This window comes from Palaemon carinicauda, chromosome 15 (assembly GCF_036898095.1).
Source record: "Palaemon carinicauda isolate YSFRI2023 chromosome 15, ASM3689809v2, whole genome shotgun sequence".
In the NCBI taxonomy this organism is placed as follows: domain Eukaryota; kingdom Metazoa; phylum Arthropoda; class Malacostraca; order Decapoda; family Palaemonidae; genus Palaemon; species Palaemon carinicauda.
In genome coordinates this window covers 13,658,284-13,680,810 of record NC_090739.1, presented here as the reverse complement: position 1 = coordinate 13,680,810, position 22,527 = coordinate 13,658,284, and the positions used below count along the sequence as shown (strand labels likewise).

Here is a 22,527-nt window from a genome sequence, read left to right as displayed (position 1 = left end):
GGCCGTAGGCCTCCATGGAAGGTGTCTTGATAATGGGAATTCCATCTAGAATAACCATATTATAGACTAGGCTTAAAATCTTATCAAGAAAGTCTGGGGATCATGAGATCCTAGTAAGGTTCCGGCAACCAGACGTGCCAATTACACGTAGCGTGCTGGAAAGATGAAACACGCAAGAAGACAGAGTGAAAACTGAACAAAATGTACGATTCCGTACCAGTTTGTCTGCGTTAACAAGCCGTCTAGGTGCGGTTTTTAGGAGCTATCGCTAGTAAAGATAGCTGAGAGAAGGGGTGCAAGGCATCTTGCCGCCTCCGGACGGGTCCGGCATACCCCCGGCACGCCGGAAGCCGCTCGAGCAGAGTTTCTGGCATTCAAGAATGATCATTCTATGGTCAAAAGAAGCCAGGGTGGCGGCAGCCGGTAGCGGCGGCCGCCGGAAAGGAGCGGCGGCCGCCGGCAAGGAGCGGCGGTTCCGGCAGCCGGAGGGTGACAGGGGTAAGGATAAAGGAGCATAGCCGGGGCCGGGGCCGGCTGCTAGTGCCGGCACTCCGGGAGGGGTCGGCAGTGTGCCGAGGCTATGAGGGAATGGAGAGGCCACGGCGGTAAGCCGGCGGCCGGCGGCGATTCCCCGGCACTCGGGGGAAGGCGGCAAGGATAAGGAAGTCACCCGTAGCGGCGGTAATGCCGGGGTAGAGGCGGCAAGGGACAAGCACCAAAGATGGAGGTGGGATGGCAAGGCTGTACTAGCCTAGTCAAGACACCTCTGGAAAAGGTACCACCATGATAGAGGTGAATCTATCATCCTAAGCAGGGGCCGCAATGGCCGGGGGCTAAGGCAGTCCAAGAGAGGACAGGGTGTACCCAAAGAAGGGGTGGAGACTCTTCATGTCGACCAAATGATAACTGACTCCATAGCACTATGGAGGGTCTATGTATCAGAGCGGACAACACTGGGAGCACCACGGGGTCCAGCACTCCAGCCTAGGGTGGAGTGTAGGACAGGGGACATATGAAGCCTAACCTACTGGTAGGTTAGGCTAGGCAAGAGATAGGTTGGGGGGGGGAAAGGGTCTTCTTATAAGAAAGGATGGGTTATGCACCAGAGCGGCCACCTAGGAAGGGAGATGCTCACCCTAACCTATAGTAGGTGGACCAACTGAAAAACGGTGCACGCGTATATTTCAGCAAGGTACATAAACCAGCCCTCCCAACCTAACCTGGATTAGGGTTGTTAGACCCTAATCAAGGAAGGGAGAAGACGTATCGCAAGGAAAAGGTCAAGGACCGATTCAGCTTAAAGGAGGTGATCCTACCTTTAAGGTCCGCAACACTAAGGGAGGGGTCATTCCCTTAGGTGGGGAGGCGATACAGTACTCTGAGGAGTCTTGTCCTATCACATGTAATAGGGTACAAGATTACCAGAGGGAAGCCCTAGGGCTAGGGATGAAGAGAGCATATAGGGGTCCTATCATAAGGTTAGGTTAGCAAGGCACTCAAGATAACCTACCCCCTATATGGTCCCTGAAGGCGAAAAACACTTGCATCACTGTCAATGGTATTGTAAAATAATGCCAAAATCTTCATAACTAACACTAGGATCACTGAAATATCATGCATTAACACTGGTATAGGCTCACTGGCCTAGGGGCTAATCAAAGCCTACTGGTATGGGGTCAGCGAAGACCCTAACTAATGCGTCAAAAACACGATATAAAGTTCCTAGCTATGAAGACTAAATAACTAATAGCGCTGATTAGTAATTTATATACCGGTAAGGCTGTTGCGGCTAACTAAATAAGGCATGCAAGCAACAGCAGCGTCATAAAATGGCGCTGACCGGTCTGGCAAAGCTCTGCCACAATTATGCAAATATCTCGAAAAGTAAGATTTACTTTACGGTCAGAGCTTATTTAAACAATACTTTAACCTTTGTACTCAACTTTCCAGAAGAAGGTGAAGCTGAAGGTTGAGACATGGCGAGGATGCAAGCAGATAAAGTCGCACAAAGGGAAAAAAACGTCCAATCGAGCGAGCTACTAGCAAAAGGATGAGGACGGACGTGACATCATCAAAAGCAATGGCGTCCGTCTGTTTACATCGCGAGTACCGATATCGCCACATCTAGATTGGCTGCGGCTCAGCTCCCAGCCGCTCTCTGTCCGCCATATTGAAGCGTTAACTCTATATGGGGTGTAGATAGCTATGTGGCACGTTAATACATGCGTGTCCCCTGTTGATACACGATGTCTTAAGGGGAAACCCTTAGGATACTCGCTCCAGAAGTTAGAATTCTGTGATAACCTGTGGTTTAATTCTCTGGGAAAATCCTAGTAGTGATTACCCAAGGAAGCTACCAAATAGGATCCTTCCATCAGGACGCCATGGCTTGAGCCCAAAAAAAATGTTTGAATCTAATCAAAGGCAGAAATTATTACGGAAAATAGTTAAACTCTGGGTTACCTCCAGTATTCATCCTAAATAACGTACCAAGAGTGGCATACAAAAATCAAATAGAATATAGAAAGACCGATTTAGTAAATTGATAAATTCACTATGTTCAAATAGCCAGGAACTAGACTTAGGTTAAGAGACAAATGCTGGCCTATTACATAACTGGCACCTTAGGCTAATTGACCTAGGCCTAAGTTTTGATAGCTAAGTATGACGTATCCTAGTTTCTCTAGCAGATTAATCACACACTACTTTAAATGCCAAACTACTACCTGCAATTGCTTCAGCATAACCAAAAAATGTCAGTAACTATGCCAAGCAAGGTTATGAGCTTCTATGCTGTACCTTACAGTACTGTAGTTGCCTAACAGGTGTAACGTACCACAATCTCTAATATAGCCATATTACCCTACCTTTGAACATAGGCAAAGAAAATCTGATAATTAACCTTACAGCAATAATAATATTTCAATACAGTATCTTACCAAATAAACACCATTTCAATTATCAGTTTATCTTTTTCATGCATTTTCCACCATAACTGTTATTGCAAGCCTAAAGTTTTTCCTTTGAAGTTGCCTATTGCAGACGAATCTGGAATCTCAGATAACCTAGTCAGCCTAACTTAAACTTAAGACTTTAAGTAAAGCATTTAGTAAAATAACTACACCTGAAAGAGGAAACCAGCAGGGTAATTGTATGCTAAAATATTCTAATTTCTCAAGAAATTAGTGTCGTATACTTTCCCAGTTATTTATCTATACTTTAATCTACTTCTGTATCATTATTCTTTAATTCCTTGGCTGAAAATAAGCCATATATTTCATAAATGCTTACCAATATCTTATGCATTTACACATATCATTTTCATAGGCGTAAATCACTTTTGTTTTACCCTGCCTACCATAGCGTTGTATACAACCTCGGAAAATCAGTACACTTAAGGCAGCAGAATCACAAAACACTGCACTGTAATGATCTAAAATGCATAAACCATTATACAACTATCCATAAAAATACAATGTTTGTTTCTAATCAGTATCAGTAACTAAACTCATTACAGTATAGCCTACTGTAGACCTTTCTTCCATAAACTAACCTAACCTAGGAAACCGTGTACTTTACTACCCAATAGGGGCCAGTCCCTTACACCTAATCTAAGCATAAAGCACTTGAAGTTATAAAGTAAAACAGAGATGGATTCTCGTCTATCTTCCCTAACCTGCCCTAGGGTACTATGTCATGACTATAAGGAAGAAGCTTATTGGGCAGCCCCAACCTAATTTGATACAACAGCTTTGTATGAAAATGAAATACAATAATTCCAACTTCATTGAAACATACCTACTGGCTACTAGGCTACAGTGGTAACATATCAGCCTAGCATTTGCATGTCGGCCGATCGATCCCCGCCCAGGACCGAGAGTTTAACCTGTTTACTGGGGAAGCCACTGCTGTGGTTGGGCACCGCAGTGGGGTTTGGGCTTCCACAGCTGACATTGTGGTGAGCATCTATTCTGATGAAAGGAACTGAAACCAGATACTTTTAACCTCTAAAATACTGAAAAGGTTAAACCTTCAATAACATCCATTATCATTGCATACGGTTAACATATTGTACTCCTCACCTCTAAGTTTGAGAGGTACAACTGGATGACATACAACTGCTTCTGGCTTCTCAAATCACTTTTGGGTTAGAAATTTTATTTTTCAGGCAGGTGAGAATTTTCATTGGAGCTGACCAATTCCACATGGATAGTGTAATTTTGTAATTTGATTTCTCATGTAAAATTCTTTAAATTAGCCATTCTAAACTAGGTATCAGTGGGAATTTCTGGAGAGAATTTATGAAGTCTTAATTGATTAAAAAATTTAGGTAATTATCAAGAAACAAAGACTAAAATGCTTGTACATGAGCTTGTGACTAGTGCCTGAGCTACATCTTGCAATGTCCTCGAAGTTACAAAAAATTTCTTAAAATAGTCACCAAGGACTCTGAATTTGAATTATTTCCGATTTTTATGAATTAATAGGCTTACATAACATTTTGTTCACTTGCATACTATATTCTTTTCAAGGAAATGGCTGATATGAAGTACAGTAATGTATTTCTGATACTGAATAATGGTTGAAATATGAATAATTGAAAGTATCACTGTATTAAGACTCATAAGAATTGATAGGATGAGAGAAATAGATAAGAAAGGTGAAAAAAATAAAACAAATGAAAGAATGGATCTGAACAGTGGCACTTCATTTTATCAGACGCTCCAGGAGTCTGACCATAGAACTTTAATATTGAAAATCTTGTTTAACGGTATATGCTTTTCTTTACCCTTACTGTTGGTGCAGACCACTCTTTTCTCTTTCAACAGCCCTCCTATACAGTACTATGCTGTATACTGAGTACAGTATAAAATTCTTGGGAGGTTCACAGTGGGAAAACGTGGTCCTAGACCGGGAGAAACCAAACACAGAACTGCACCAATTAGAAATGGCAAATGTGCGTAAATCACACCATAACAAATCTAATCACATATATGATAGTTCTTGTGTCATCAATAATAATACTGCAATATGAATAAAATAAAAGAATGTATTAAAGATACAGTACATTCTAATCTAACCTAACCTAACATAGTATGCCAGTTCCTTACCTGACCGAGACATTTTGTCCAAAACCCCATCACATGACCTGACCTACAATGCAAAAAGTCCTAAAAAACACAAGACGTACAATAGCCTAACCTACTACACAAAGCCCCTACATAACCATGGATGAGAATTTGGCTGCACTAACCTCTCTTTAAAAAAAAAAAACTTGAGCCATAGAAAATAGCCCCTTTCGTTGATTACTTTCTCTAGATCAGCAGAGATCAACGGACAGTAAACAACACTCAACTTTTTTTAAAGATGCAGATTTGCACTCACTCGCAAGGGTGCCCTTTCAGCTTGGAAAAGTTTTCTAATAGCCAATTAGTACTGTATTTTGTCCAAATAGCATTTTTGTTTTCAAATAATTACAAAGTAATATAAATATAAACTTATTTACTAACCTAAATTTCTCCTTCAGATATTTGTTTTGTCGTCAAATAACGTTAACGAATAACAAAAGCAAAAAAAAAATAGCTCCCTGGTGGTGTCGCATGCGTTGTTTACAGTCACTTATGGGAGCTTTTCTGTTTTAAGAATGACGCAATCATTAGCTGGCTATTTTTAACATATTAGAACTGCCAAATATTTATGCCCAAGACGCACTCATTAGCTGGCTATTTTTAACATATTAGAACTGCCAAATATTTATGCCTAAGACGCAATCATTAGCTGGCTATTTTTAACATATTAGAGCTGCCAAATATTTATGCCCAAGATGCAATCATTAGCTGGCTATTTTTAACATATTAGGAGCTGCCAAACATTTATGCCCAAGACATAATCATTAGCTGGCTATTTTTAACATATTAGAGCTGCCAAATATTTATGCCTAAGATGCAATCATTAGCTGGCTATTTTTAACATATTAGAGCTGCCAAATATTTACGCCTAAGACGCAATCATTAGCTGGCTATTTTCAACATATTAGACCTGCCAAATACTTATGCCTAGGACGCAATCATTAGCTGGCTATTTTTAACATATTAGAGCTGCCAAATATTTATGCCCAAGACGCAATCATTAGCTGGCTATTTTTAACATACAGTATTAGACCTGCCAAATATTTATGCATAAGTTTCTAAATGTTTTACATCAATTTTCCCCCCTTGGGCCCACTTGATTCAGTTCTAGCATGACTACTGTAAAAAAAAATGGCAATTCCCCCAGGAGATTTCAATATACTTATAAATTTAGTCATCTGAAAATAATAACTATCACAAAAATAATGACTCGCATGGCATACGCAGAACATCCACGTACTGCTTGCCAAAGCAGAGGAGCAAGGAGGTTATGTTCATTTGCGAGAGGAGCAAGTAAAGAGTAACAAAGGTCATTTGAGGGACAAGATATAAATTGCAAGGTAATCATAATTTGTTTTCATGATACATAGGCCTAGGCCTACATGAAGTGTATATTTTTCCAACTGTTTACCTTGGGTACAGTATTTTAATAATTTCTGCTACATGTCTTATTTCGTTGCAAATCACTTGCCATTTAAGGTTCCAAAAAAAAAGATTTTCCCCACTATTCATGGTCAAAAATGGACAAAACTCAAGATGACCAGTTGGAAAATTTACGATTCATGTATTGGGCTAAAAATTAAAGTTATATATTTACCAAGTTCCCCCAACCTAATTAATTAGTAGGTTGGCCAAGGCACCATCCACCTGTTGAGATACTACCGCCAGCAGGTTAATTGGCTTTGGACTGAACAGATTTTACTACATTGAATCCCCCTCTGGTTACAGCTCAATTATCCTTTACCTGCAAATACAGAGAATATTCTGGCCTATTCTTTGCACATTCTCCTTTTTCCTCATACACCTGACAACTCTAAGATAACCAAAAAATTATTCTTCACCCAAAGGGTTAACTACTGTACTGGTTTAGTGGCTATTTTCTACTTGGTAGTCTAGGGGTAGATGACAGACTAGCTATGGTAAACAACTCTTCTAGGATACTCCAAAATCAAACAACATTGTTCTCTAGTCTAGGGTATACCGGTAATTATAATACCTAGCATTGGATCCTTCTTTTTGGTTACGGTTCACTTTCCCTTTACCTACACATACACTGAATAGCCTGACTTATCCTTTACATATTCTCCTCTGTCCTCTTACACCTGACAACACTGAGATTACCAAACAATTCTTCGTCACCCAAAGGGGTAACTACTGCATTTTAATTGTTCAGTGACTACTTTCCTCTTGGTAGAGTAGAAGAGACTCTTTAGCTATGGTAAGCTGATCTTCTAGGAGAAGGCACTCCAAAATCAAACCATTGTTCTCTAGTCTTGGATAGTGCCATAGCCTCGGTACCATGTCTTCCACTGTCTTGGAGTAGAGCTCTCTTGCTTGAGGGTACACTTAGGCACTAACTAAAATCTCTTTTGTTATTTTTTAATATTTTATAAAGGAAATATTTATTTTAATGTTACTTTTCTTTAACTATTCTATTTTTCCTCGTTTCCTTCCATCACTCTGCTATTTTCCCTCTTGGGGCCCCTGGGATTATAGGGTATTATTGTACTGTATCACAGGGCAATCTAACCTACGAAATGAGAATCTGTAATACAGTAAAACTTTACCGATTATAGCATCCTACTTTTCCAAATAGGAATGTAGCTATGCAAGTAATAATAGTAATATTCTTTTTTTCTTACCTCGCTTTGCCAATTTCCGTTGGAACCCTTGGGCTTTTAGCGGTTTTATTATAGTTACGGACGGGGAAAACTCTGCTTTGTAATAACAAACAAACAAGGTCCCAAGGATGCATGTCCTTACAATGGGGGTGACCAATTCAAGTCATCCCATTTACTCATATTATCTAACTAAGGACGATATATTCTTTCTTTTTAAACACTTTAATAATCAAATGATACATAGACCCTCTACATATGATACATACCTTGGCCGTAGTTCGTGAGAAGTTACTAGGACTTCAGGTGGTAGGCTAATAGGCTACATACTTTCCCTGCCATTAGTATGTTCCCTCGATGTAAAGTTCAATCCTGTTATTACCACCGAGTTTAAATAATACAGCCGATGCTTGCCAGTCATCACTGTATTCTGCGATACACAAAATACAACCGGATTTCAAAACTCCTTTCTCCCTTTGATAATACACGAAGTCACTGTTTAACAGAACCGTTCCTCTTTCACAACTTCATGAAAGTCTTGGTTGTAGAACTTGTAGGATTCTTCTGAACCCACAATTAAGAAACTTGACTACGGACTTAGCAAGGTAACAGTACTACGTACGTAACGAACAGACAGACCGTGACTGGGTAAATAGAGTAATGAGATTATGAGAATCAAGGATTTAGGAAGTATTTACAAGGAGTCGAGGTACGGTTGCGTTCTTTTCGACTAAAATCACTAGAACAGCAGTGTTGCCGGATGGGTTTGTCTAAAATTCCCCAAAACTCATAATAAAAAAATACCCAAAACACAAAAATCCCAATTTCCTCATTTTCTGCTGATCATGTAGGCTTCACTAATATAGAAACTACTCACTATACTTCATATAAGTGCAAGTAAATATTTGCAACAATATAAAGGTTTACTCATCTGTGTTTCTTCTTCATAGAAATTTATACGGAATATCCCCATAAGACACCCAAAATCCCAAAATCTAGGAATAAATTTCCATATCTGGCAACTCTGAGAACAGGTGTGTGTGTGTGTGTGTGTGTATGTGTGTGTGTGGAGATTGCCTTGCCTTATGCAAGACACGGGCTCTTGCGTTGGCTAGTGAATGTAACCAACTGTAATTTACTTAAATTTACTTTGAAAGAGGGAGGCTAGAACAGGCAGTTAAACAGTTTCGACTTTCGATTATCCTTTAAACTCATGACGAGGCTTGATTGTTTTCATATTTGCTGAATCTTTGTTTTTTCACATTGAATTAGATTATTTTTTGTTCTTTTCGCATAGAATTGGAATATTTTGTAATTTTCTGCTCTTATATGTGAAGATATTCTACTACACTTTCCCAGTTAAGTCTTGTTTTCTATTTTTTTTTTTTTTTTGAATGCGGCGATTTCTTTTCACGCATTTGTTAATTCACAAGGAATATTAAGCTCTCATACACTTATATAGAAGTTAAATTCAAAGTACAAAAGCCCAGAGATAAGAAATTGTCAATGTTAGGTGAACTGAAGGAAGATAAAATGTGTAAGAGCTAAATGAGAATTATGGAAGACTAATCCATGAAATCTAGCACGGAAGGACCTGCTTCTGGACAGAACAATAGCAATAGTCTTATTGCCCTATTGTGCAGTTTGTTTTGAAGCTATGATTGTTGTTCAACCAAAACAGTAAAATTTGAATACTTCCAATATCAATAAACTAATCTACTATGGGTTTCGCAGACAGTGCAAGTGCGATTTTTTGCAATTATTCTGTAACGAACACTCTTATCAGTACGAGATTTTACTATAGTGTATTACACCCAGTAAGGAAATTTATAGGAGTATCGTGAATCATTTATTGTAAATAATAAAGACTTTTGTACCTATACCAAGAGGCAAAACTCATTAGCCAAGCAAGAAAACGAACAGCAGGTTGGAAGAGCTCCGCCTGCCTACAACCCCCTTCACCTCCAACCCCCATTTTCTTCCTCCCCTCTCCTTTCTTCCCTCACCTGCCCTACGTCTTTCCTTCTCTCTTTCTCTCTCTCTGAATGTTGCTTTGATTTAAACATTTTTTTACGATTTTTTCCTATCATTCTAATAATTATTTACATAACCAATACCAGAGAGAGAGAGAGAGAGAGAGAGAGAGAGAGAGAGAGAGAGAGAGAGAGAGAGAGAGAGATGAGCAAACCAGTGAATAAAGCAGTCAGTCATCTGATAGGTAACAACCGATTGAATTGTTCCATATCTACAACATTAAATATTATAATTAGATAAAATAGATAGATAGAGTGCTTGATATAAAAAAAAATCATACAAAATAAGTTGCAACTTAAGCTACCTTCTCAGAAAGAGAGCATGAAGGGAAAGGGAAAGAACAGAGAGGGATGGATGGCGTGGAGGTGGAGAGAGATAGCTTGAAGCAGGGGGAGAGCAGGTGAGGGATGAAAGGAGAGGGAGGGAGGGGGTGGAGGTAGAGGTTCTGTATATTATTGTTCGGTTTTGTGACTGGATGATTGAGATTTAGCCCTTTGGCATAGGGGCAAGTGTCTTTATAATTAATAATTAACGATTCATTATACCCCTATAAATTTCCTCACTGGGTGTAATACCCTATAGCAACATCTCTTATTGATAAGACTGTTCGTTACAGAATTGCAAAAAAATCGCACTTGCACTGTCTGTGAAACCCATAGTAGTTATCGTTACGATGGTTTTAACACCATTCACCTACCTAATAGTATAAATACATGCATATAGACCTAGTGTAGACAAATTTACATTCATGCAAATTATGCATACATGCGTACATATACATACGATTAGCAGCGAAACTAAACTTACAGCAATTTTGAAGTGCTTTGCAGTTTTTTTTTTTTTTTTTTTTTTTTTTTTTTTGTAAAAAAATCTTTTACTTGACATTTTCTACTATTGTGGACTTTATCTTTCTAGATTTCTTTTTCATATTAATTATATACACCGTGTCCATTTTTTCTTTACCCAAGAAAAGGTTTGAATATTAATTACAATGATATCATTACAGGCTGACATCTGCCGGAACGCCTTCTCTCCATCCACATTATCTGAATTCCGGGATGCTGCAGAGAAATGCACGCAAATAATTGGAGCCGTTTTGCCAGAAGGTATGTAGAGAGCCATCAGTCATCGGGATATCTTAAAAATAAGACCCTTTGCAAGCAATAAGTCTTAATGATTCTTCAAGCACTTTGTTGGGATGACCTTAATTGACTGCCATTTGCCTTAAAGCTATTTTTTAAGGAATTATTGTTTATTTGATTTATAAAAATTACTAAGCTGACAACTACTAAATTCTTAATTTTAAATTCTTATTTTTTTCAATATCTTTTTACATTTATCAGAAAATCCAAAGTTAAAGCTTATTTCACTAGGGTGACCTCTTTGCAAGCATTGCATATTCAAACTTTGGAAAAAGAAAAAGACTTAGCTAGAGTACACTTTCTTGTAATATTAATTTTACTCATACGAGTAGCTGCCTGGGTAAAGAGTAGAGCTTTTTTTTTTTCCAAAAGTAATATTCAAATAAATCCACACAACTAGCAACTAAGTTTTAAAGCGATAAGCTTAATTTTTGTTTTTTTTCATTGAACTACAAAACATTACATGCTCAACGAATATTAAGCAATACTTAGATTACAGCTCATAAGAGGGAAGTATATGAATGTGGATCTATAGTAAACCGTGCCACTAGTTCTCTGCTATCTGGGATAAATATTCTTCCCGCATAGAGGAAAAAACGCTGTTCAAGACCTTATTTCTGGCCAAGTATTTAAAGTTCAGTCTCTGATACGCACACTTCTAAGCTAAGGAAACTAAGCCTACCAGTTTTTTTCTGTTGAAAAGTGGCCTGTTAAACAGTTTCATATATTAACATTCCTGCTAACAAAAAATCTATATTCAAGACCCCGCAATAAGAGGGACAAATGTATGGCAGGCACAGATTTGTCCGAAATTCTTTCGCTTTGAAAGCGTGTTGCCAGATGAAACAGTCCAATGCAGACAGTACACACAGGCGAACGTATGCCTTGGGCTATGTGCCCGGTAAACGCTCTATATCGAGATGACAATGGCAGAGGTCAGAGTGCAGACAGTCTGGTCACACTATAGTCTGACTCTGGTGCCTGTCCAGTAACTAAACAACTGGTCACAGGCACTTTAGCTTGACCGTAGTTTTTCCTCGTCCGTGACGTCATCTACACTCGTGATTGTCAGCCTGTATCAAAATTGGTAACTGTTCTTTTGTCTTTCGTGTGGATGGGCCTCAAGAATAATATATTTGCTGTACTGAATAACAGTAAATTCATGATTTGATTAACCATACGAGTAATAAAAAAAAGTAAGTTACAAAGGTACTTTGGAATAAATATGGTCTTTCATAATAATATTATTTAATAAAAACATAAGTCAAAATCTATTAAATTGTAAACCAAGAGTAGTTTATAGTTAGTAATTCCAGCCTTTATATTAATGGTTTGTTACACAAACATGTTAAAAGTTTCATCTTGTAAGAGAATCTTCAGATTTATAAAGAATTTCGTTATCAACAGAACATTAAAGCACCATAATTTAGATCATTAGCATTGTCTACTAAGTTCGTTAGACTTCATCTGTCTAAGGGAGAGAGAGAGAGAGAGAGAGAGAGAGAGAGAGAGAGAGAGAGAGAGAGAGAGAGAGAGAGAGAGAGAGAGAGAGAGAGAGAGAGAGAGAGAGAGAATTCCCTGGCCCTTTCGGCCAGACACTGGCTCATACAACGTGATGTGGCGAAAAAATTCACAAGACTCCTTTAAAGAATTTATTTTGAAACTAACAATTCTGTCAAGCAATGGTACAATGAAAAATTTCTTATTTGTTGCCAATATAGAACAACTATATTTGAAGTAAATATTCCCCACAAAGTATGGCTCAGAGCAAGGAAGATTTATACAATGAAGAAAATTATACTCTTGGTCTTAATTTTAATATGAATACAAAACCCATTAAGGAAAAAAAAATGTCCATGGTCCGAATTTAATACCAACAATTTTACAAACACCGTATGAATAAAAGTTATAACCCGGATGAAAGACAAGAAAACACTAAAAATCACCCTTTTCTCTTTGTCTAAGTGTAGTATCTGCCTTGTGGTTTGATTACGTAGACTGTCAGGTTACACCCTGAGGTTTGACTTTGCTTTTGACATTTCAACAGTTTTATTCCATTTCTTTTCAAGGAATCCTTAGTCATTCTAATTATCCTAGAAGTAAGGAGGAGAATGATGGTAAAGCTTTTAAAATAGATAAAAATAGACATTTATAAGGAAAATATTATAAAAGTATATGGTGGCCATATAATCAATACATATATATTAAGTTTGTCCAATATTATTCACCCGAAGTTTAAACAGACCCACGCTACAAGCCTAGTGGCTCGGACCATTCATAAGAATGGTCTGAGGTTTCCTGTCACTTTCTACTGTACATTCAACCAGTAGTTCGCAGTTCGCAGGCGTGACTAATTTAAGACTGAGAAAGCTTCTCCGATCGACAAAATCTATATCACCAGTTATCTATCTCTTCATTTCCTGTCACTTTCTACTGTGTATTCAACCAGTAGTTCGCAGTTCGCAGGCGTGACTAATTAAAGACTGAGCAAGCTTCTCCGATCGAGAAAATCTTTATCACCAGTTATCTATCTCTTCATCTATCTGATTCACTTATCAGTGTATTCCTATCTTAACCATATTCTTCATCCAAAATCTATGATGAAGCTCAAGTGTTCATAAGATTATCATAAGAATGACTAAGCGAGAACACTAGTAAACTTGAAATCTTTATGCTCCGTGTCAGAGTGGGTCCATAGTCCAATCAGTAAAATCTAAAAAAAAAAAAACTAAACTTGCTTTATACTACTTTTAGTCCATTCAAGCAGGGGAACCCAATTGATTACAGGAAATATACAAAAACTACACAACCCCTGTCTTATACATTCTTAAATATTGTGCATAGCACACAGCATAACAATAATCAAATTTATATTACCGAAGCACTTAAGGTTTTCAGTTTTTCAACCGAATCTGATTTATCAATTTTATTTTATTATTCACCAAAAGATTTAATATTTACAGCCACAGTTCAGCTATCCTTAGTATCTAAGATCTATATTTTCTACTAATGATTAAAGTTAAAGAAAAAAGTTAATTCCTTTGATTCCCCATACGTAAGATGTGGTTTATTCAGTTAATTGCGATTTCGACATTCAATCTGCTGCGAGTTACATTCCCTGGTGGCGTGATTTCCAGAACATTTCCCACTCAACTAACTTTCGGTCTTTTCAAAATTTTCATACTTCTGACAGTGGTAGCAGGGAACACATGATACATATGGCGTAGGTTATAACTTCTAAGTTACTCTAAGGTCCGCTTTTCCGGTCCTGTACAGCAAGGGAACCATACTCTACACTACCTTCACAGTCTTTTCATTATGTTCTTTCGAGAACATTCAAAGTTTCATATCACGTCTTCATTTTCTGTTGAGTCGTCACGATTGAAGCACTCACCGAATAAGAAAGTTTTCATTTTAATCTTGAAAGCCTTAATTTGGATGTCTCATGTGAGCTTATTAGACAGACTCGGTGCCACAAATTTGAAGTTTCTAGAGCCTGCAGTACACATGGCTACGTTTCAATAGTTTTAAACTAGCTATACTCGTGTCAACACTATTTGTCGGCTGCACAATATGTAGATAATCCTCGATATTTTGGACGACCGGTTCTGATGACAGTGGGTTACTGTATCAATTCACCATTATCAAGAGTAACTTTTCGAACAAAAGGATCACACATGCAGCACTTCGCTTGAACGTCAGCCTTATTTCTGAAAAAAAAAAAAAAATCATCTTGTACAGGCAAAGATTCATTTGAACTAAATTATTGTATACTTTATCACTATACATTGCTTATTTTAGGATTTAAAATTCCAGTTTACCCAGTACGTGTCAACAAACATTGAATCCTGTTTACTGCTCTATCTTCGATCTCTTATCTAACAGTCTACAAATTTTCCATTTGACGAAGACTTAGTATTAAGAAGTAATATATCCTGAAGACTGAAGCACCTTTGTTTTCTGAAAAGTGGTAGCTCGTGCTTTAGAAGATTTAAACGAGATAGCTTTTCCTTTCAATAGCTCAACATAACTAAACATCCGATTAACTATCCAAGAATTCGTTATCTAAAACACTTAATCTAAAAAAAGAAAACCCTATCAAGCTAAAGTGTTCAAACAATAGTTTGAAGACTGTTCAGGCGAGATCACCACAAATAAACAAATAACGCCTTGTGTCTATAACAAGGTTCATAAACCATACAAGAAACACTAAAAATATAGCCAGCACTATTGAGACACGTATATAATAAATTTTGACGGTTTAGAGAGTACTTAATAAACATCGCTGCAGAAATACTAATAAACAACACAAAATTCAACACTTCTTCAACTTTCACCACTTATGGATAATCAGTGAGAATCACGGTAGACTGAAAAAGAGAATATTTTGCCACAGCAAAGGTAAACTACAGCAGTCACCAAGGATCTCCAAGCGGGAATAAAAACTAAAGAAAAACATAAAAAGTAGACAGTTACACTTTTTAAACAAGGAATCTAAAACCAAGAAATCCCGTCTTGGAATTTTCAAAGAATATTCAAATTGTTTCCTTACACCCTAAAAGTAATAATTCTCTTATCCTTTTCAATACAATATATTTACATTAGTAAAGTTTTGATTATCTTTACCTTATTACCTTACCGTATCTTCATTATACAACGTAATAACTTTAAGAATTAAGTTAATAATACGATAATCTTATCGCTTGAAAAGTAAAGTTAATAATGTGAAAATTGATTTTTTTGAGAGAAAGTGATTATTTTGTATTTGACCTTACAGTTATTATAGAACCAGATTGGAATTACTCATTATTTTCTAAATCAACCTCTTTTAACTTAAAACGTACACACACACACACACACACACACACACACACACACACACACACACACATATATATATATATATATATATATTTATATATATACATATATATATATATATATATATATATATATATATATATATATATATATATATATACACGCATACACACACACATATATATATATATATATATATATATACATATATATATATATATATATATATATATATATATATATATATGTATATATATATATACCTATCTTTTCACCTATTTATTTCATTTGTTTATCGGTTTATTTATTTATTTCCTTATTCTTTAATTCAGAGGCATTTAATGGGCGTAAACGTGCAAGCGAGTACCAACAGGAAATTGAACCTCGAGCTTTTGTCTTGAATCATTGAGTTAGATGACATCTCTCTCTCTCTCTCTCTCTCTCTCTCTCTCTCTCTCTCTCAAAATATAAACACGGACTATTCGTGTATCCTCCTTTCCAAATTTTTCTCCACTGTAATCAAATGTTCACTGATTCCTCTGATTGATAAATACGTAGTAAGATGTATCATTTTGATATCATCGTAACAAACTGAAGTTGAATTACTGTTACACGTCTTCAATTAGTGAATAATTTACGGAGATTTATGAGATAATCTGAAAATTGAATTTAGTACGAACCATAATTGACCGATTTCCAGGTTACACAAAAAAAAAAAAAAAAAAAAAAAAAAAAAAAAATTAAGACATGTCTTTTAATGCAAGGACATCAGTTACCATTAATTTTCAGAGAAACGATTACTGTATTTGTTGTTGGCCAGTTATAGATTTCTTGGCGTGACATTGCTAAATCATCAAGAGTTCTTGAATTTGATGTAGGAAAAAACAACCTTTTTACATATACATAAGTAAATATTTATACGGGCATACTAACTGCAATATACATATGCACACACATACACACATATATATATATATATATACATATATATATATATATATATATATATATATATATATATATATATATATATATATATATATATATATATATATATATATACCAAGGCACTTCCCCCAATTTTGGGGGGTAGCCGACACCAACAATGAAACAAGACAAAAAGGGGACCTCTACTCTCTATGTTCCTTCAGCCTAATCAGGGACTCAACCGAGTTCAGCTGGTACTGCTAGGGTGCCACAGCCCAACCTCCCACATTTCCACCACAGATGAAGCTTCATAATGTTGACTCCCCTACTGCTGCTACCTCCGCGGTCATCTAAGGAACCGGAGGAAGCAGCAGGGCCTACTGGAACTGCGTCACAATCGCTCGCCATTCATTCCTATTTCTAGCACGCTCTCTTGCCTCTCTCACATCTATCCTCCTATCACCAAGAGCTTTCTTCACACCATCCATCCACCCAAACCTTGGCCTTCCTCTTGTACTTCTCCCATCAACTCTTGCATTCATCACCTTCTTTAGCAGACAACCATTTTCCATTCTCTCAACATGGCCAAACCACCTCAACACATTCATATCCACTCTAGCCGCTAACTCATTTCTTACACCCGTTCTCTCCCTCACCACTTCGTTCCTAACCCTATCTACTCGAGATACACCAGCCATACTCCTCAGACACTTCATCTCAAACACATTCAATTTCTGTCTCTCCATCACTTTCATTCCCCACGACTCCGATCCATACATCACAGTTGGTACAATCACTTTCTCATATAGAACTCTCTTTACATTCATGCCCAACCCTCTATTTTTTACTACTCCCTTAACTGCCCCCAACACTTTGCAACCTTCATTCACTCTCTGACGTACATCTGCTTCCACTCCACCATTTGCTGCAACAATAGACCCCAAGTACTTAAACTGATCCACCTCCTCAAGTAACTCTCCATTCAACATGACATTCAACCTTGCACCACCTTCCCTTCTCGTACATCTCATAACCTTACTCTTACCCACATTAACTCTCAACTTCCTTCTCTCACACACCCTTCCAAATTCTGTCACTAGTCGGTCAAGCTTCTCTTCTGTGTCTGCTACCAGTACAGTATCATCCGCAAACAACAACTGATTTACCTCCCATTCATGGTCATTCTCGCCTACCAGTTTTAATCCTCGTCCAAGCACTCGAGCATTCACCTCTCTCACCACTCCATCAACATACAAGTTAAACAACCACGGCGACATCACACATCCCTGTCTCAGCCCCACTCTCACCGGAAACCAATCACTCACTTCATTTCCTATTCTAACACATGCTTTACTACCTTTGTATAAACTTTTCACTGCTTGCAACAACCTTCCACCAACTCCATATAACCTCATCACATTCCACATTGCTTCCCTATCAACTCTATCATATGCTTTCTCTAGATCCATAAACGCAACATACACCTCCTTACCTTTTGCTAAATATTTCTCGCATATCTGCCTAACTGTAAAAATCTGATTCATACAACCCCTACCTCTTCTAAAACCACCCTGTACTTCCAAGATTGCATTCTCTGTTTTATCCTTAATCCTATTAATCAATACTCTACCATACACTTTTCCAACTACACTCAACAAACTAATACCTCTTGAATTACAACACTCATGCACATCTCCCTTACCCTTATATAGTGGTACAATACATGCACAAACCCAATCTACTGGTACCATTGACAACACAAAACACATATTAAACAATCTCACCAACCATTCAAGTACAGTCACACCCCCTTCCTTCAACATCTCAGCTTTCACACCGTCCATACCAGATGCTTTTCCTACTCTCGATTCATCTAGTGCTCTCCTCACTTCATCTATTGTTATCTCTCTCTCATTCTCATCTCCCATCACTGGCACCTCAACACCTGGAACAGCAATTATATCTGCCTCCCTATTATCCTCAACATTCAGCAAACTTTCAAAATATTCCGCCCACCTTTTCCTTGCCTCCTCTCCTTTTAACAACCTTCCATTTCCATCTTTCACTGTCTCTTCAATTCTTGCGCCAGCCTTCCTTACTCTCTTCACTTCTTTCCAAAACTTCTTCTTATTCTCTTCATATGACTGACCCAATCCCTGACCCCACCTCAGGTCAGCTGCCCTCTTTACCTCACGTACCTTGCGCTTTACTTCCACCTTTTTCTCTCTATATTTTTCATACTTCTCTATACTATTACTCTGCAGCCATTCTTCAAAAGCCCTCTTTTTCTCTTCCACTTTCACCTTCACTCCTTCATTCCACCATTCACTGCCCTTCCTCATGCTGCCTCCAACAACCTTCTTGCCACATACATCACTTGCAATCCCAACAAAATTTTCTTTTACTAACTTCCACTCCTCCTCTATATATATATATATAAATATATATATATATATATATATATATATATATATATATATAGATAGAGAGAGAGAGAGAGAGAGAGAGAGAGAGAGAGAGAGAGAGAGAGAGAGACGTGGTGTCACCACAACCGACCTTTTGAGAATGTAATCATGCAATATGTTCACGACTGAGCGGTACAGCACTTAGCCCACCTTTGGTTGGTTGGGATCAGCCACAGCCATCCGCCTACCAGTTCACCTAGCTGTGAATGGATGCTGGCATATGCCAGGATAAAAAAGAGCATGAGTCTATTGACCTCACCCCTATAGGGCTGCTGAAAACTGAATGCTGTATCCTTCTTTGCCTAGGGGATCCTTCAAAGGGTATTAAGGCTTATAATACATTCATTAACTAGAGGGCACTGAGTAGAGAGCATGCCTTCGCCACGCCAAGCAGTCTTACTTTGCTCTTAACCCCATACTTCGATGTATTTTCTTCAAAATCTAATGGATTTGTCCTTGGGTCAGACCCAAGTTTCGTTGAAATTGGTTCCGTAGTTTTTCCATAATGTTGTTCACAAAAAAAAAGAAAAAGAAAAAAAAAGAAACTAACAAAAAAAATTGCCATTTACTCAACATTTCGATTATTTTAAAATACTTCTGAGTACTTGTACTTTGTTGTACTTTATCCAATAAGTGACAGATTAATCCTTGGGTCATACCCAAAATGACTACCGAGTTTGATCAAAATTGGTACATTAGTTTTTGTGCAAAGCTGCTCACAAACAAACAAACAAACAAACATCGACAGGGGTGAATACATATACAGTAATTCGCAAAGATTTTTGCGAAGGCAATAAGCCTCTATCTTTAGATAGGGACGACTTCAGAGGAGAACTAAATGCCTCTTTTCATCCTCAAAAGGCTTAATCTAAAGCAAGGCTTCGGAATGAGAAGAAAAATTATAAATAACTCGTAGGTATCTTCTCATCAGTTTTACATATGCGACTCAGTAGCAACAACCTAATCTCATTTAACTTTTCACGCAATCCCGCTAATTGGTTATTAAAGCTGTTCCGTTTGATCATCATAAATAGTTGCTAACGTCACCGGCTCTTTCAAGGAAGCGTAAAAATGGTAATTTGAGTGACGTATCTTAAACTAACCTAACGTAGGGCTCTGCGTGGTGCCTGATGAGGGTTAGGCTTTAAGGATTTAAAGGTCGCTCATGAATGGCAGAGGCAAGGGACAGTGACAATGCCCTAGCAGGACAATACGCTAAAGACTGACCATATATCCATATGACCAGCACCCAAGCCCCTCTCCATTCAAGCTTAGACCAGGGAGAGGCAGACAATGGCTCCTGATGACTCAGTATGTAGACCTATATGCTCCCCAAAACACCCTATCCTTAGCTCACAAGGATTGTGAGGTTGAAGACACTACAAGAAACTATTGAGTTTGAGCGAGGCTCCACCTCCCGTCCAGCAGAACGCTAGGCAGGGACGTTTCCAATAGACCACCACTTGTTTAACCATTTTACTGTACTACATTGAAAGAATATTAATATAAATAACCGTGTTAGTAGTTGATTAGCTCTTCGTTCTTACACTTGATTGATTGATTTGAGGTTTTCTGGCATCCTGACATCTAAGGTCATTGATGCCGATCTTATACTTGATACATATTTACATTTTCTTTCTATTCTCCAACAGTCGAGGATGCGTCAGTGCTTGAGCAAGACAGTACAGATATTGACCTCGTTCGGGCCATTATTGAAGACGCAAGTCTCTGGGCTGACTACATGTCGTGCATAACTTCATCCAATCACGTAAGTTTGTTGTCCTTGCTGTTATGGGTCGTTTAGAATTTCCTATTTTCAAAATACAATGGGTTTGATTGGTTGAAGGTCACTGGCTGGATATAAAAACAAATAATTTAAAAACTTTTAGCATTTCCTAAGAAGGGGTACGTAAGTCTTATCGCTATTACAGACTGCATGATAAACTTCCTTATTTATTCTAATTCGTCAGTTTTTGAATACAGAAAAAATATTTAGAACAGCCAATAATTTATTGTCTTTGTTTTTTTTATTGATTACAGACGGCCTGATAAAATTTCTTATTTATTCTAATTCGTCAATTTTTGGCTACAGAACAAATATTTAGAACAGACAATAATTTATTGTCTTTGTTTTTTATTGATGAAACTTTAATAACCACTTTGATGTGACGTCTACATTTCACATGCAGATCATGATAATCTCTCTGCCACATAACCTGGCTGTACATATTTCATTACGAAATCCAAAATTTTCTTGAAAATTAAATTCTATGCAATTATATCTTGCATAATAGTAAAGTGCAATAAATATACGAAAGAATAGGGCCTCAGTTACACAAAGGAAGTCTTGCAAGTTCTCCAGGAACTAGGTTTTCGAATCAATTTCACAAAATCAAGATTATGATATGTATTATGATATGTTACATAAAAGGATATCAAAAGGTTATATAAGAATTAGTTCATAGTAAGACACCGAGAAGCTGTTTTATTATTATTATTATTATTATTATTATTATTATTATTATTATTATTATTATTATTATTATTATTATTTGCAAATATCTAAAAGATTCACATATAACTTTGTTTGAAACGTGTTTATAGTCCTACGAACTTAACTTACTGGACTAACCTTCATTTTAAATCGATCTGTGCCTGCGAAATTAACCCTTTTACTCCCCCAGGGATGGCTAAACGGAGACTCTGAAGTCGTGGGCGTGACAGGAGGCATGCGGGCGTGGCTAGAAGCCTGGGCGGGCGTGAGGATCGGATCCGAGGAGCACGACCTGCTGCAGGACGTAATAACTGCCATACAGGAATGCCCAGCGGAAACGGTAGGTCACCATTAATGTCTTCTCTTATTTCTGTTTGGGGTTAATTATCCGTCTTCTTCCTCTTCTTTCTTGCATATCTAGGAGAGATGGGATATATCAGCAGTAACAGAGAAACGTAATATACATGGATGATAATTGCTAATGAATGACTTTGTTGTTGTATCTTAATAAGTTGTATAAATGTAATTAAGACAAATTAGATTTTGTTAATTTCTTAAATCTATCTTAAAGTGTCGACTGAGTTTTTAAAATTAAGGAAACGCGGAAAAAAATGTTTCATTTTAGTATGTGAAGACATTTTGATATTTTATTTATGGTGATAAAATATGGAATTTATTAATTTTACCTTTATAAGGAAACTAATAAATTATCCTTTACAGGATGCTGGTTTGACTACGTGCCTTGTCCGCGCATGCGTCAAGGTTTAAGGACATCAGTTATATGGAGTATTAAGGTCATGACCTTACGGAAGACTTAAATAAAGGAATCTCTTTTGGATGAAGTCTAATTACAAAACATATGGATCAAAATTCTCTTTATTGACTCTGTTATTAAAT

General features: G+C 37.4%; 1 protein-coding gene and 1 long non-coding RNA gene across 2 annotated transcripts in view; one reads left to right on the top strand and one right to left on the bottom strand.

The window, feature by feature from the left end:
- The window catches only part of LOC137654483 (uncharacterized), a 107,533-nt gene extending 99,163 nt beyond the window's left edge, over positions 1 to 8,370 (bottom strand). The window contains exon 1 of the long non-coding RNA XR_011046640.1: positions 8,017 to 8,370. This is a non-coding gene — a long non-coding RNA (uncharacterized lncRNA). The remainder of the gene's footprint in view (positions 1 to 8,016) is intronic.
- The window catches only part of LOC137654482 (uncharacterized), a 34,708-nt gene extending 12,245 nt beyond the window's left edge, over positions 1 to 22,463 (top strand). Inside the window, exons 3-6 of the mRNA XM_068388147.1 lie at positions 10,788 to 10,887; positions 20,789 to 20,904; positions 21,821 to 21,970; positions 22,351 to 22,463. Coding sequence (XP_068244248.1) covers positions 10,788 to 10,887; positions 20,789 to 20,904; positions 21,821 to 21,970; positions 22,351 to 22,398 — 414 coding nt within the window. The 3' untranslated portion in view covers positions 22,399 to 22,463. The remainder of the gene's footprint in view (positions 1 to 10,787; positions 10,888 to 20,788; positions 20,905 to 21,820; positions 21,971 to 22,350) is intronic.
- Positions 22,464 to 22,527: the final 64 nt, after the last annotated feature.